The 12,957-nt window shown below is 37.2% G+C and overlaps 1 protein-coding gene across 1 annotated transcript in view; it reads left to right on the top strand.

Annotated features, from left to right (window-relative positions):
• Fancm (FA complementation group M) overlaps positions 1–12,957 on the top strand; it is a 49,424-nt gene that overhangs the window by 18,061 nt on the left and 18,406 nt on the right. The window contains exons 10-14 of the mRNA XM_013075073.2: positions 3,139–3,345; positions 4,301–4,514; positions 7,285–7,448; positions 8,697–8,852; positions 10,795–12,688. Coding sequence (XP_012930527.1) covers positions 3,139–3,345; positions 4,301–4,514; positions 7,285–7,448; positions 8,697–8,852; positions 10,795–12,688 — 2,635 coding nt within the window. The remainder of the gene's footprint in view (positions 1–3,138; positions 3,346–4,300; positions 4,515–7,284; positions 7,449–8,696; positions 8,853–10,794; positions 12,689–12,957) is intronic.

Raw genomic sequence — 12,957 nt, forward strand, 5'->3', positions numbered from 1 at the left:
TTTCAGGATTTGAGACACCCACAGTACCCAACTCAGCCTGGACCCTACCAGTGTCTTTTTTTTTTTTTTTTTGGTTTTGTTGAGACAGGGTCTCAGGATGCAGTTCAGGCTGGCCTTGAACTCACCATGTAGCCCAGGCTGGCCTCATGCTCGTGGTGATCCTCCTGCCTCATCCTCTCGAGTGCTAGGATCACAGGTGTGCGCCATCAAGCGGGGCATCTGCCAGTTTCAGTATTATGTAGTCATTATTCCCTCAGCTTGTCAGGCATCATAAGAAACTTTATTGGGGGCTGGGGATATAGCTCAGGGGTAGAGCACTTGCCTAGGATCTTTAAGGCCCTGGCTTTGATCCCCATCATCACACACACACAAAAATCTTACTGATTTTATTACCTTTATCATTTACTCATTTATGTCAGTTTCTTTTGTGGTGTTGGGGAACAAACTCTGGGCCTTGTGCATATCTAAGCAACTGCTCTACCACTGAGCTGCATCCCCAGCCCTCGCTAATATTTTTGTGTAGGGTCAGTGATGGCAGCTCTTTTAGAGACTGAGTACCCAAACTACAACCCAAAACCCACTTATTTATCACAAGGTGGAAGCACTGCGAGGACACCTGAATATATGATGCTCGGCTGCAGGGGTAGCTTGGCTCTGCGCGCCCGCTATGGCTCCCATGCCACAGATTTGCCGCCACTGGACCATAGGCCAGAGTAACAACCTTTTAAATTATTCTCATCCCTAATTACATGCATAACAGCTGTCTAATTCTGAAATGGGCTTTCATGCAAACAGTTCTGTAATTATACACGTATTTAGAAATAGGGGATAGAGTCAAAGAGGAAATAGACAGGTCCTTTAGGGTCCTGTAAGTTCTGTTTTGATGACTGAGGGATGTCAGAAGTCTTTGGAAGGTTTGGAGCAAAGGAAGGTCATTTTTGGTTTTTGTATTTTGGTGTTTTTGTTTTGTTTTGTTTTGTTATGTTTTTGAGACAGGGTCTCACTGTGTAGTTCAGGGTATCTGAACTCACTGCGTTGTCCAGGCTGGCCACAAACTCACAGCAATCCTCCTGCCTCAGCCCCCGAGTGCTGAGATTACAGGCATGCCCCACTGTGCCTGGCCTAGGAAGGTCATTTTTTTTTATTTTTTGGTACCGGAGATTGAAGTCTGGACCTTGTGCTTGCGTGGCAGGTGCTGGATCCACTGAGCTAAATCCCCAGCCCCCAGGAAGGTCATTTTAAAAGATTCACTGGTACAAGCTAGGGGACCAGTTGAAGGCTTAGCAGAATTCAGTGTGAAGATGATGGTGGATTAGACCAGAGTGATAGCAGGGAAGTTTGTGAGAAATAGTTCTGGATATATTTTGAAGGTCACGCTGACAAGATTTATTGATAAATTCAGTGAAATGTGAGATAACGGAGCTTGCATTATGACCCCAAGATTTTTTGACCTGAGCAGCTAAAAGAATCTTCCATTAACTGACATGGGTAAGACTATAGTAAAAGCAGGTTTTGGAGAGAATATTTGGAGCTCGGTTTTCTGAGAGGTTATCTTTGTCAGACCTCTTAGATTAATGTGTTTCAAACTTCAAAACTGGGAGTAGCAGTTGATTTCTTCCCATTAATCACTGCCTGATACCTTTGAACAATACAACAAAAATGAATTACTAGAAGCTAGGTGTGGTTGCACATGCCTGTAATCCCAGCATTTGGAGGCCGAGGCAGGAGGGTTGTGAGTCCAAGGAAAGCTTGGGCTACATAGTGAGAGACACCCCCACCCCCCATCACCTTAAAAAAGAATTACTAGAGAGTAAAACTAATGAAAAGCAGAGTTTGATGCCTTTCTTAAAAACTATTTTAGAGTCAACAAGCATAAACTTACCCAATCAAATTTCTAAACCTTTACATTCCATTTAAGTTTCCATTTTTGTATCTCTAGTACTGTGCTCCATTTTTTACCTTTATCTAGGACATCTTTTTTTTTTTTAAGTTACATGCAGATAATATTAAGTCAGTCTTTCTTTGGCTTAATGTCATTGCAGATTCCAAAAGAAAATGAAGTAGTCTTAATTTTTAACCCTGTTCATTGATTTTCCCTGTACTGAGATTTATAGTATTGAAGTAATATCCTTTGACTGTTGATACTGGAAAGGTTTCTAAGAGGACCTATATAAGGTTGTACTTATTTTCCTACTTTTCAGGTTGTTGTTTTTAACAGTAGAATTACTGTTAATCCTTAGTCTTAAGGATTAAGATAGGTTTTTTCGAGTCAAATAGATCTATTATGCTGACAATTATTAGTGAGATTTTAGGTAAGTTAAAAATACCTTAACTTCTTCAGAGCTTCAGTTTCTTTAGTAAAATGCCATGGTAATATGTTCTTCGTAGTGCTGTTGGAGTAGTAGTTGATATCTAAAGTACTTAAGATTAGTACCTGGCACAGAGTATGTCCTTGTCTATAGCAGCTCTCTATTACTATTGTTTCAGTCAGTTTTTGATGCTGGATTATTGTGTTACCACCACCACTTCTCCATCACACTTCAACCTGCACCAGGGGTGTGGCGATGCATGGGGAAACTGAGGCTCACAGCAGTTCAGAACTAAGTTTATAAGGCTCACAGAAGTTTTTCCAAATATTTGGTTGACTTTTCATTAACTCGTTCTCATGCTATTGTAGTTTCATTAGACTGAACGAAGAGAAATCCTGAAATGGCAGTGTGAAAGGTATGATATGAATTCTAGGTGTAATGAAACAGTTTTATTTTAGATACATGTAACTGCATATTTAAATCTAACATATGATAAATAGGAGTAACTCCTCTAGACCTTTTACCGTCCCTCTGCCCCTTTCAGTGGTGCTAAATATAAAATCAATCTCAATCGTGGATTGAGACACTGTTAAATTATGGATGAATCCTTTTACCACCCAGCCATTGTAAAAACAAAGGGATTAGACTGTTCTTCCTACTTGACATTAATCTCTTTTGGCTTACATTGCCATTTTGTGACTTTTTCCTATTCTGTGGTATCCTTAATGCTGATTTTTAATCCGATTTCACCATTTTGGAGTGAGTGGGAACAATATACTGCAATTCTCTTAATTTGCATCTAGTAATTTTTAAGTCTTCTTTTTTTCAGGTGGTGAAACAATTTCGTGATGGTGGTTACAACACACTGGTGTCTACCTGCGTTGGTGAGGAAGGTTTGGATATCGGAGAAGTTGATCTTATCATATGTTTTGATGCCCAGAGGAGCCCAATTCGTCTTATACAACGAATGGGTAGAACTGGACGCAAACGTCAAGGCAGGATTGTTGTTATCCTTGCTGAAGGACGGGAAGAACGCGTAAGTAGCCTTCAGAAACATGGTTTGACTTGAAATTTGAGAAATACAGCTAAAGACAACCAACAGTATTTTAGCATTTGAATTCCAATTTTACAGTAAGTGTATTTATTTTGTATGAGATTTCTTTTTCTTTCTTTCTTTGTTTTTTTTTTTTTTGGTACCAGAGATCGAACTCAGGACCTTGCACTTGCAAGGCAGGCGCGGTGCCACTGAGCTAAATCCCCAGCCCTGTGTATGAGATTTCTTTCTTCCCTCCTTCTCTTCCTTTTTTCCTTCTGTTTCTGCAAGACTGGCAGTTGATCCCAGGGCTTTTGCACTGAGCTGTATCCCCAGGGCTTTTTATTTCTTTCGGTTCGGCATTTCTCTCAGTTACTTAGTTGTGCAAGCTGGACTTCAAGCAACTTGTGGTCCTATGGCCTCAGCCACGGCAGCGAACACCTGTAATCCCAGCACTCTGTGAGGCTGAGGCAGGAGAATCATGTTTGATCCTACCCAGGACAGTTTAGCAATTTAGTGAGACCTTGTCTCGATATAAAAAATAAATGCTGGGGCTATAGCTCCGTATGGAGGTGCTGTGTTCAATCCTGAGTACTATAAACAAGAAAAAATAAATAAAAACACAAAAACTGTATGCTTATATCACTTTGAACTTATGTGTAAATGTCAGCCTTATTCCACACTTGATCTTGGCCAAAAGGCCAAGAAGCAACGTCAGCCTTAGTCAAAACCAGGAAGATAACAAATAAAAACCAGATTTCCTTTGTGTAATATAACTGCTAAGATAAACTTTTATGATAAACATTTTTTTTATCAAAGGTTAATCAGTTCACTTTTAAAAAATTCAAACAATAGGAATTCTGCTCTCTAAGTATTTAAGTGAATTGGTTTAATTGCTTTTTATGACTGAATGAAAATTATAGAAATGTAATTTGACATTTTGTATTTGGTTTTGCAGACTTATAATCAGAGTCAGTCCAACAAAAGAAGTATTTATAAAGCTATTTCAGGTAGCAAACAAGTCCTTCATTTTTACCAGAGAAGTCCACGAATGGTTCCTGATGACATCAATCCAGAACTGCACAAGATGTTCATCACACATGGCATCTATAAACCGGAGAAGTCTTCTCGAAGTGTGAAGCGAAAGTCTTCTCTCTTTTCCTGTAGGAATGGTAAGTAAATAAGTTTAGATTTTTCTTCCCCTCTGTTCTTAGATGGCAGGTCATAACTTGATATAAAAACTCAGTATATGAGTGCCGGGGATTTAGCTCAGTGGTTCCGGCGCCTGCCTCGAAAGCGCAAGGTCCCGAGTTCGATCCCCGGTACCAAAAAAAAAAAGAAAACTCAGTATATGTTCTAAGATGGGTTTTTTGTTTGTTTGTTTATTTATTTATTTATTTTTTTGGTACTGGGGATCGAACTTGGGTCCTTGTGCATGTGCAGCAGGCGGCGAAACCACTGAGCTAAATCCCCCGGCCCTCTAAGATGTTTTAAGTGTTGTGTTTGGAAGGATAAGAAATTGTTCTTTTAGCCAAAGGAAGGAGACACTGTCTGTCCAGGGGTTAGAAACCCTTGTGTTAGCTGGGCTTGTTGCTGCAGGCCTGTAATAGCTACTCAGGAGGCTGAAGCAAGAGGATGGAAAGTTTTGTGCCAGCCTGGGCAACGTGGTGAAACCCTGTCTCAAAATTAAAAACAAAAAGGGTGGGGGATTTAGCTCAGTGGCTTGCAAGTGCAAGGTCCCAAGTTAGATCTCCAGTACCAACCCCCCCCCCCCAAACAATTAAAAACAAAAAGGCTAAGGGTATAGCTCAGTGATGGACTGCCCCTGGGTTCAGTTCCCAGAACTGCCTGCGTGTGCACCGCCGCCCCCCCCAACAAAAATAAAACTCATGTCAGGGAAATTGAAGATAGCCTTCCAACCCAGAGGAAGGAAGGATGCATGAGTGAATTTATTTGTTTGTTTGTGATACTTGGGATTGAACCCAGCGTCTTTGCACTGTATTAAATACCCAGTCTTTTTGTTTGTTTGCTTTTTGGTTTTTTGAGACAGAGTATCCCTTTGTAGTTCAGGCTGGCCCTGAACTCACTATGTAGCCAGGATGGCCTCAAACTCGTGGCTATCCTCCTGCCTCAGCCTCCCCAGTGCTGGGATTACAGGCATGCACCACCACGCTCAGCTCCCCAGGCTTTTTTATGTTGAGACAGGGTCTCTTTCTTTTTCTTAATGGTGCTAGAGATTGGACCCAGGGCTTTTGCACTGAGCTACATCCCCAGCCTTTTAAAAAAAATTTGAGAGTCTCACTAATATGCTTGAGCCCGAACTCAGTCTTCGTGCTTCAGCCTTTTGAGTAGCTGGGATCACTAGCATATACTGCTCTCTCCTTTTTCCAGTGTCTATGATTATTCTTGCCAAGATTGTATATACATTCTATGCATTTTTTTTTTTTTTGGTACCGGGGATCGAACTCAGGTCCTTGTGCTTGCGCAGCAGGCGGTGAAACCACTGAGGTAAATTCCTCATTCTGTACATTCTTTACTGTTTTGGGGAAGTACTGGGGATTAAACCCAGGGTCTTTGCACTGAGCTACTCCCCATAGAGGGCTGAAAATTTTTGGTAGAAGATTGGAGTACCTTCCTATTGGGTCCATAAGGTCTGAAAAGGACCTGAGAGATGATTTAATTCAAACCTTACTTTATAGGTGAGGAAACAGATGCATTTTTTTTTTTTTTGGTACCGGGGATAGAACTCAGGACCTTCCGCTTGCGAGGCAGGTGGCAGTACCACTGAGCTAAATCCCCAGCCCCAGATGCATTTTTAAAAAAGTTTCTAATACAGTATTTGGAAATAGTTGAGACTGAAGTTTCCTAATTCCTTTTTCTTTTTTTGGTACCAGGGATCAAACTCAGGACCTTGTGTTTATGAGGCAGGTGGCAAGGCAGGCAGCGGAACCACTGAGCTAAATCCCCGGCCCCCTAATTCCTTTTTTAAAATATGGAAATACAAAACTTTATTTTACTAAAATGTTTTGGTCAGTATATTCTTGCGACACAATGCATTTATTCATCACGGGCTATGAGTATATATACATATCTCATCTTGGTCCTTTTTCTTCCCCTTCCCCTTCCTAATTCCTAATTCCTAAAAACCTTTCAAGTTTTGTTCCCACCCTCATCTGTACTGGGGAAGAATTCCTTTCTTTTATTGTTTCTTTTCTATTTGGTGATTGTTTTCTTTTCTAGAGATTATGGAAGCCAAGAATTCAATTTTATGCAGCTTTTCAAATGTATTGTTATATTTTAACACAACAAATTGTTCTGCCTACCCTTTGCTCTTCCTCTACTTCTACCTACTTAAAACTAAAGCCTATGACGCGTTTTAGTTTTCATTTTTTTTGTTTTTTGAGACAAGGTTTGTTACGTAAACCCAGGCTGTCCTAGTGGTGATACTCCTGCTTCAGCCTCCTGAGTGCTGGAATTACAGGCCTGGGTCACCATACCTAGCTTAGTCTTAACTTCTGTCATCTCCCCAGGCTTCAGATAATCTTTCCAGTACTGCTCTGATAGAACCATGGTACTAGTTTTCATTTTTAAGTTATCTGATTCTGCTGCATACCAGGTCTTAGATAACAAAATTGAAAGTGCAAAAGAAGCCAGGCCTGAGAGCTCAACTAGCTGGCTCTGTTCTGTGAATGAAATCATTCCTCAGGGATAGCCCCTAGACGGAGGGTTACTTTCAAAGAATGAAGCCTAGGAGATGTGTAGAATCAGGAAGTGACAAGCAGAGTGGTTTTAAATACCAAATTTTAGTTTTGAGACTTTGAATCAGTGTTTTAGCAGAGGTGAATAGACAGACAGACATAAACAAGTACAGAGTTTGGGTTGATAGTGTATATTTTGTGGTTGCCTTGAATATTTTTTAAACTCCAATTATTTATTTTCAAGTTACAGGAATGAGACAGAATAACTCAAATAAGGATTGGTTCTTATCAGAAGAAGAATTTAAATTATGGAACAGACTTTATAGATTAAGAAACAGTGATAAAATTAAGGAGATAACATTGCCTCGAGTTCATTTTCCATCTTTACAAGAAGAAGAAAATGGACCAGTAAGTTCATGTTTTCAGATGGTCTTTATGATTATGTAATAGCTTCGGAAGTTATGAGAGATGTTTGTTATTGGAATGTCAATTTACTTTTTAAAAAGGAAGAAGTAATCAGTTTAAAAGCAATCATTAAAGTCTAACTTTTAAAAATTAGTAATTTCCTTATTTATTGTATATGGATATTTTTACATAAATTTTGTTTTTTCATCATTATTTTCTACTATATAAACATTTGTCTTTTCCTTTTTTTTTTTTTTTTTTGAGATGAGGGCTTGCTGTGTAGTTCAGACTGGCCTTGAACTCACTATGTAGCCCAGGCTGGCCTCGAACTCACAGTGAGCCTCCTGAGTGCTGGGATTACAGGCATGTAATCCACCATGCCCAGCAATATAAACATTTCTAAATAGGCATAATCTTACATCTGTAATCTTCCATAGTTTGCTTGGCTATTTTCCTGATGTGTTTTGAGATTTTTTTTTTTAAATTTTAATAACAAATCATGTTGTTATGTATTTTTTTGTACAAACTGCTTTTGTTCTGAGATTGTATTTAAAACTTTAAATTACATGATTTTTACGAGCAAATTATTGTTGAGCTGGGGCTGGAGATGTAGGTCAGTAGTAGAGTGCTTGTGTAACATGCATCAATGCCTGGGTTTCGTCCCTAGCACCAGCATCAGCAAAACAAGCAAATTATTGGTGAGCTTACTACAAGACAAGAGAACTGAGAAAAGTGGTATATATGCAGAGGAAGCTGGAAAAAACAACCTCGGGAATGATTTCTTTTAGAAGATGTATAGAGATTTTAACTATCTGAATGTTTTTATTTTAATCACTAACCAGGAGAGTGGGGAATGGCAGCAGGCATGATGACTTGGGATCACCAAGATTATGTGCCTTTTTGTTAGAGTTTGGAATCTGAATCTAGCATAATCTAGTAGTTTTGAGACCAGACATGTTTTTTTCAGTAGTTGCTCTTAACGTGGAACTATAAAACAGGAATATGGTCAAGTTATAACTAACTGAACAGTTATTTTAGAATGTATTTAAAAGGACCATCTTTGTACTTTATGAAATTATTTTCCTTTTTCTTTCTGGGATTTTAGCTGGCACTGCCAACATGAATTCGAATTTATATACGTTAGGGTTATTATCTACATATTAGGAGTATTTTTAAAACAAGTCTGTGAAATCTCAGTGAGTACGTATGTCTGATCTTATCATATTTATTATTTTAAAATCATTAATCAAGATTCAAAAACCAACCACTGGAATCCATGAACTCTCTCTCGGCGAATGGAGAGTGTGGCAAGACCATCCCTTTCCCACACACCAAGTTGACCATTCGGAGAGATGCCACCATTTTGTTAGCGTTATGCAAATGATAGAGCGGATGAGACACGAAGAGGTAGTTTTACTGTAACCTTCTCTTTATGGTGTGATAAAGAAGCTGGAATACTTAACTTCTGCTTTTCTTAATTTGAAGACATCATAAGAAACTGAAGTGTTTATTAGAAATAGTTATACCTAAAAATAATTTGTTTTTCGATATAGGTCCTTGTGATTTCAATGAGGACCCAGTTTTCTGTTTTAGGAAAAGAAATAGACTTAATTGATTAGAAGGAAAATATAATCTGTAAATATCATTAGATCAGAGTAAAATTTTAATACTTAATGATTTGTGTACACTATTTGTAAAGCTAATTGAGGATTCTTTTTTTTGGTGCCGGGGATCGAAGTTGGGTCCTTGCGCTTGCGAGGCAGGCAGCGGAACCACTGAGCTAAATCCCTGGCCCTAGGATTCTTATTGAATTGGGATTTATTGAAACATTGTCTAGCATGTAGGTCATTAGGTATCTCTTGTACTCTGGTGGTAGTTTAGGGAATTACTGTTTTCTTGGTCAGTTTCTTGACTGTTTTTCCTTGAGAGAGTCAAAATACTAAACTTCCGAGTGTGAAATCCATAATCCCTCGATTGGAATTCCAACTCTGTCTCTTACTAATTGTATATTTGCAAATTATTTAATCTCGTCCCTCAGTTTCATCTATAAAATATAATAATGATAATACGTACTTCACAGAATTGTTGTGAGAATTAAATTACTTAATATATGTAAGGCACTTAGAATAGGAACTAGTACATAATATGTACTCAAATTGTAGCTACTTTTATTATTATTTATGGATACATGGAAATAAAATATTGTGGACCCCAGAAAAACAGGTGCCATTAAATTAACATTTATTTACTGAGTTCCCACTATATCCCATGCTCTATTGCAGGCCTTATGGCCATATAAGTGAACAAACCAAATAAAACACTCTGTTCTACTAGGAGGGAGACAGCCATTGCTCACTTTAATATTTATTGCATTTATTATTAAAAAAAGTATAGTGGTAACTGCTTAACTCCACGAGTAGTAGAGGAACCCTAAGAGGAAGAAGAGTAGTAGATATGACAGTTTTTAGTAAGACTTAAAAATTCACTTTAAGAGGTTTTGGTTGGCAACTCTGTTAAAAATAGAAGTCTGGGGGCGGGGATTTAGCTCAGTGGTTTCGCTGCCTGCTTACAAGGACCCGAGTTCAATCCCTGGTACCAAAAAAAAAAAAAGTCTGTGTTTTTAATCCCAGCAGTCAAGAAGCTGAAGGAGGAAATTTGCTGTGAGTTCGAGGCCAGCCTGAACTGCATAGCAAGACCCTGTCTCAAAAAAAAAAAAAAAGTCTCCTCAAAGCTATAATCTAGCAGACATACAAGTACTATTATTTTAAGTGTTCTAAAGCTGTTCTTAATATATCAGTGTTGAGAGTAAACACGTGTTTTTCATTAATATATATTAATTTCTTAAATACTATATATAATTTTAGGAAATTAGAATAATTTAAATGTTAGAAGTTTAAAAAGTCAGTATTTATATTCTTACATATTTATTAAATTCTAATCATAGTCTTCTGTGAAAAATACTGGGGATAAAAATTAACTGATTAAAAATAACTGGATAGGCCAGGGATTTAGCTCAGTGGTTCTAGCGCCTGTCTCACAAGTGCAAGGTCTTAAGTTTGATCCCTGGCACCAAAAAAAAAAAAAAAACTGGATAATTTCACAGTATCATTTATAATTTTCCTTGATTTTAAAGTTTAAAAGAAAATTATTTGAATAATATTATTTAGAAAATAATTTTAACATAGAGACAAATTAATCTTTTAGAATTGGGTTTTTGTTGCTCAGCAACCACAGGGTCCTCGATTTGTTCCCCATTAGCACCTCCAAAAAGAAAAGCAAAAAAAAAAATGGGTTCTTTTGCTTTGTTTTATTTTGTCTTCATTTGATTTTACATGTTCCTTGATTATAGGGTGAAAGCAACTATGAATTGGAAATGAAATCGTATTTACAAATGGAAGATGTTAGCTCAACATTTAGCACTCTCGGGAATGGATATAGTAATCCTGCTAATGACATCTTTATTACTCATGAGAAATCTTCATTAACAAAGAATATAAATCAAGCCAATTCATTCTCAATGATAGAATCTGATGAAGAATGTGCTGAAAATTTTAAACAAACTCACATCAAACCTACTAAAATTGTTTCTCTAATGAAAACAGCTTCTAAAGAAACGAAAAAGGACCAGTCTGAAAAAGAAAATAATGGTGATACAGATTTTTTAAATACTGGCAGAACTTCTCCTGTCGAACCTAGTTTCCAGATAGACTTACCAGATGATAAAAAGTCATCAGACATAGATGGAGTTGCTACCACATGTACTGTTAATAAAAAAGTTATTAATCAGCCAGATGTATCACTAACAGAAGGCCAGTTTACAAATAAATCTATTAATTCATTTGCTGTATGTTTTTTAGATTCTGGTTATGGCAGTTGCAGTGATGAGAAATCTGCTTTATCCAACTTATTTCTTCCATTTGAAGAGGAGCTTTATATATCTAGAACAAGTGATCGATTTCATCATTGTCACACATTGACAAAAGAAGTATTAGCTAATGTAGAGAGATTTTTATCTCATTCTCCTCCACCTCTCAGTAGACTCTCAGACTTGGAATTTGAAATGACAGAACTTGAGAATTTACCTTTTCTACCCCACACAGAGCATTTACAGAATTGTAAACCCACTTCTTTGATGTCATGTTCAGCTGTGGATTCTCAACAGAATTTAGAATTGGATTCACTTAAAATTATTAATCAGCCTTCTGAAAAAAGCTGTCTCTTTATTACAAATAATGCTAAGACTTCTGATGAGCCGTACTTATTTGACAGGGATGATAAAGTACATAATAACATTAAAAATGAAAATTTATTATGTAACAGTCATGTTCCAATTCATGTAGATCCTTCAAGGAATTTAGTTGACAAAACCAATCATGATGATGGTAACAATGATTTCCCAATATTGTCCACTGATCAGAATGAGAGTTTACTACTGTTTGAAGATGTTGATGGAGAATTTAATGATGTGAGCCCTTCTCCCTTGAAAAGTCATTGTAAATCTTTGTCTGTATCAGACAAAACTCTTCTAAGTGAAATGGCTCCAATCTCTCGGTTCTTAATTTCTGATGAACTTTTATTAGATGATAATTCTGAACCCCAAGATCAAATAATTCATGATACTGATAGTTGGATATCATGTGCAGATTTGAAAGACACACATGAAGAAAAACTGAAGAGTGGTGAATCTGCTTTTGATTACTCTAGGGATTTATTTTCTGTTACCTTTGATTTAGGATTTTGTAGTCCAGATTCTGATGATGAAATATTCAAACATACATCAGCTACAAATAAGAATAGACTAGATGATCTTCCTGGAAGACATTTAGATATTAAGAAGATAAAGGATGCAAATAATGTTTCGAATCCATCAAGAGATCATGTTGAAAATTTTACAAGTAGAGTCACACCTGTCCTGTCAAGTAAAGATACACAGAGTCCAAATTTTGCACATTTTCCACTGAGTGCAACAAAAATGAAAGAATTTGTATCTCCTGGTTTTTCTCAGTTTTCTTTGCCAGTAGAAGAAAAAGTTATGAGCACATCGCTCTCCAAATCAAACACATTGAACTCATTTTCTAATGTAAGAAAGGAAATACTCAAGATGCCAGATTCTAATAAGAAAAAAGTAAATCTGCAAAGTGGTAAGGAAACATTGAATTCAACTTTTGATGATTCAGGGTTTTCTCTACAGAACGCTAAAAGCAGTCATCAAATCTGTCTGCATCAGTCCTGTCCTGCTGAAGGTAAGATTCCACCTTTATGAAATATGTAAGTCTTTGTAGAATAATTACTCCAGAAATATGTGATTTTTCCAAATGTTACTTCTCAGTATATGATATAATATGTGCTTATGTGTGTTGAATTAGATAATTGATGTATATTTTTCTTAAGTTGATGCTCGCTGATAAAAATTTTTATCTGCGTGCCATGGGAAAAGTATTATGCTAGATATTACAAAGTATACAATGATGTAAAAGATTTAGCCCTGCTCCTTAGTTGTAAAACACAAATA

The sequence above is a fragment of the Heterocephalus glaber genome, unplaced genomic scaffold (assembly GCF_053883595.1).
Source record: "Heterocephalus glaber isolate CG9 unplaced genomic scaffold, H.glaber_assembly_v1.0 deba00000901, whole genome shotgun sequence".
Classification (NCBI taxonomy): Eukaryota; Metazoa; Chordata; class Mammalia; order Rodentia; family Bathyergidae; genus Heterocephalus; species Heterocephalus glaber.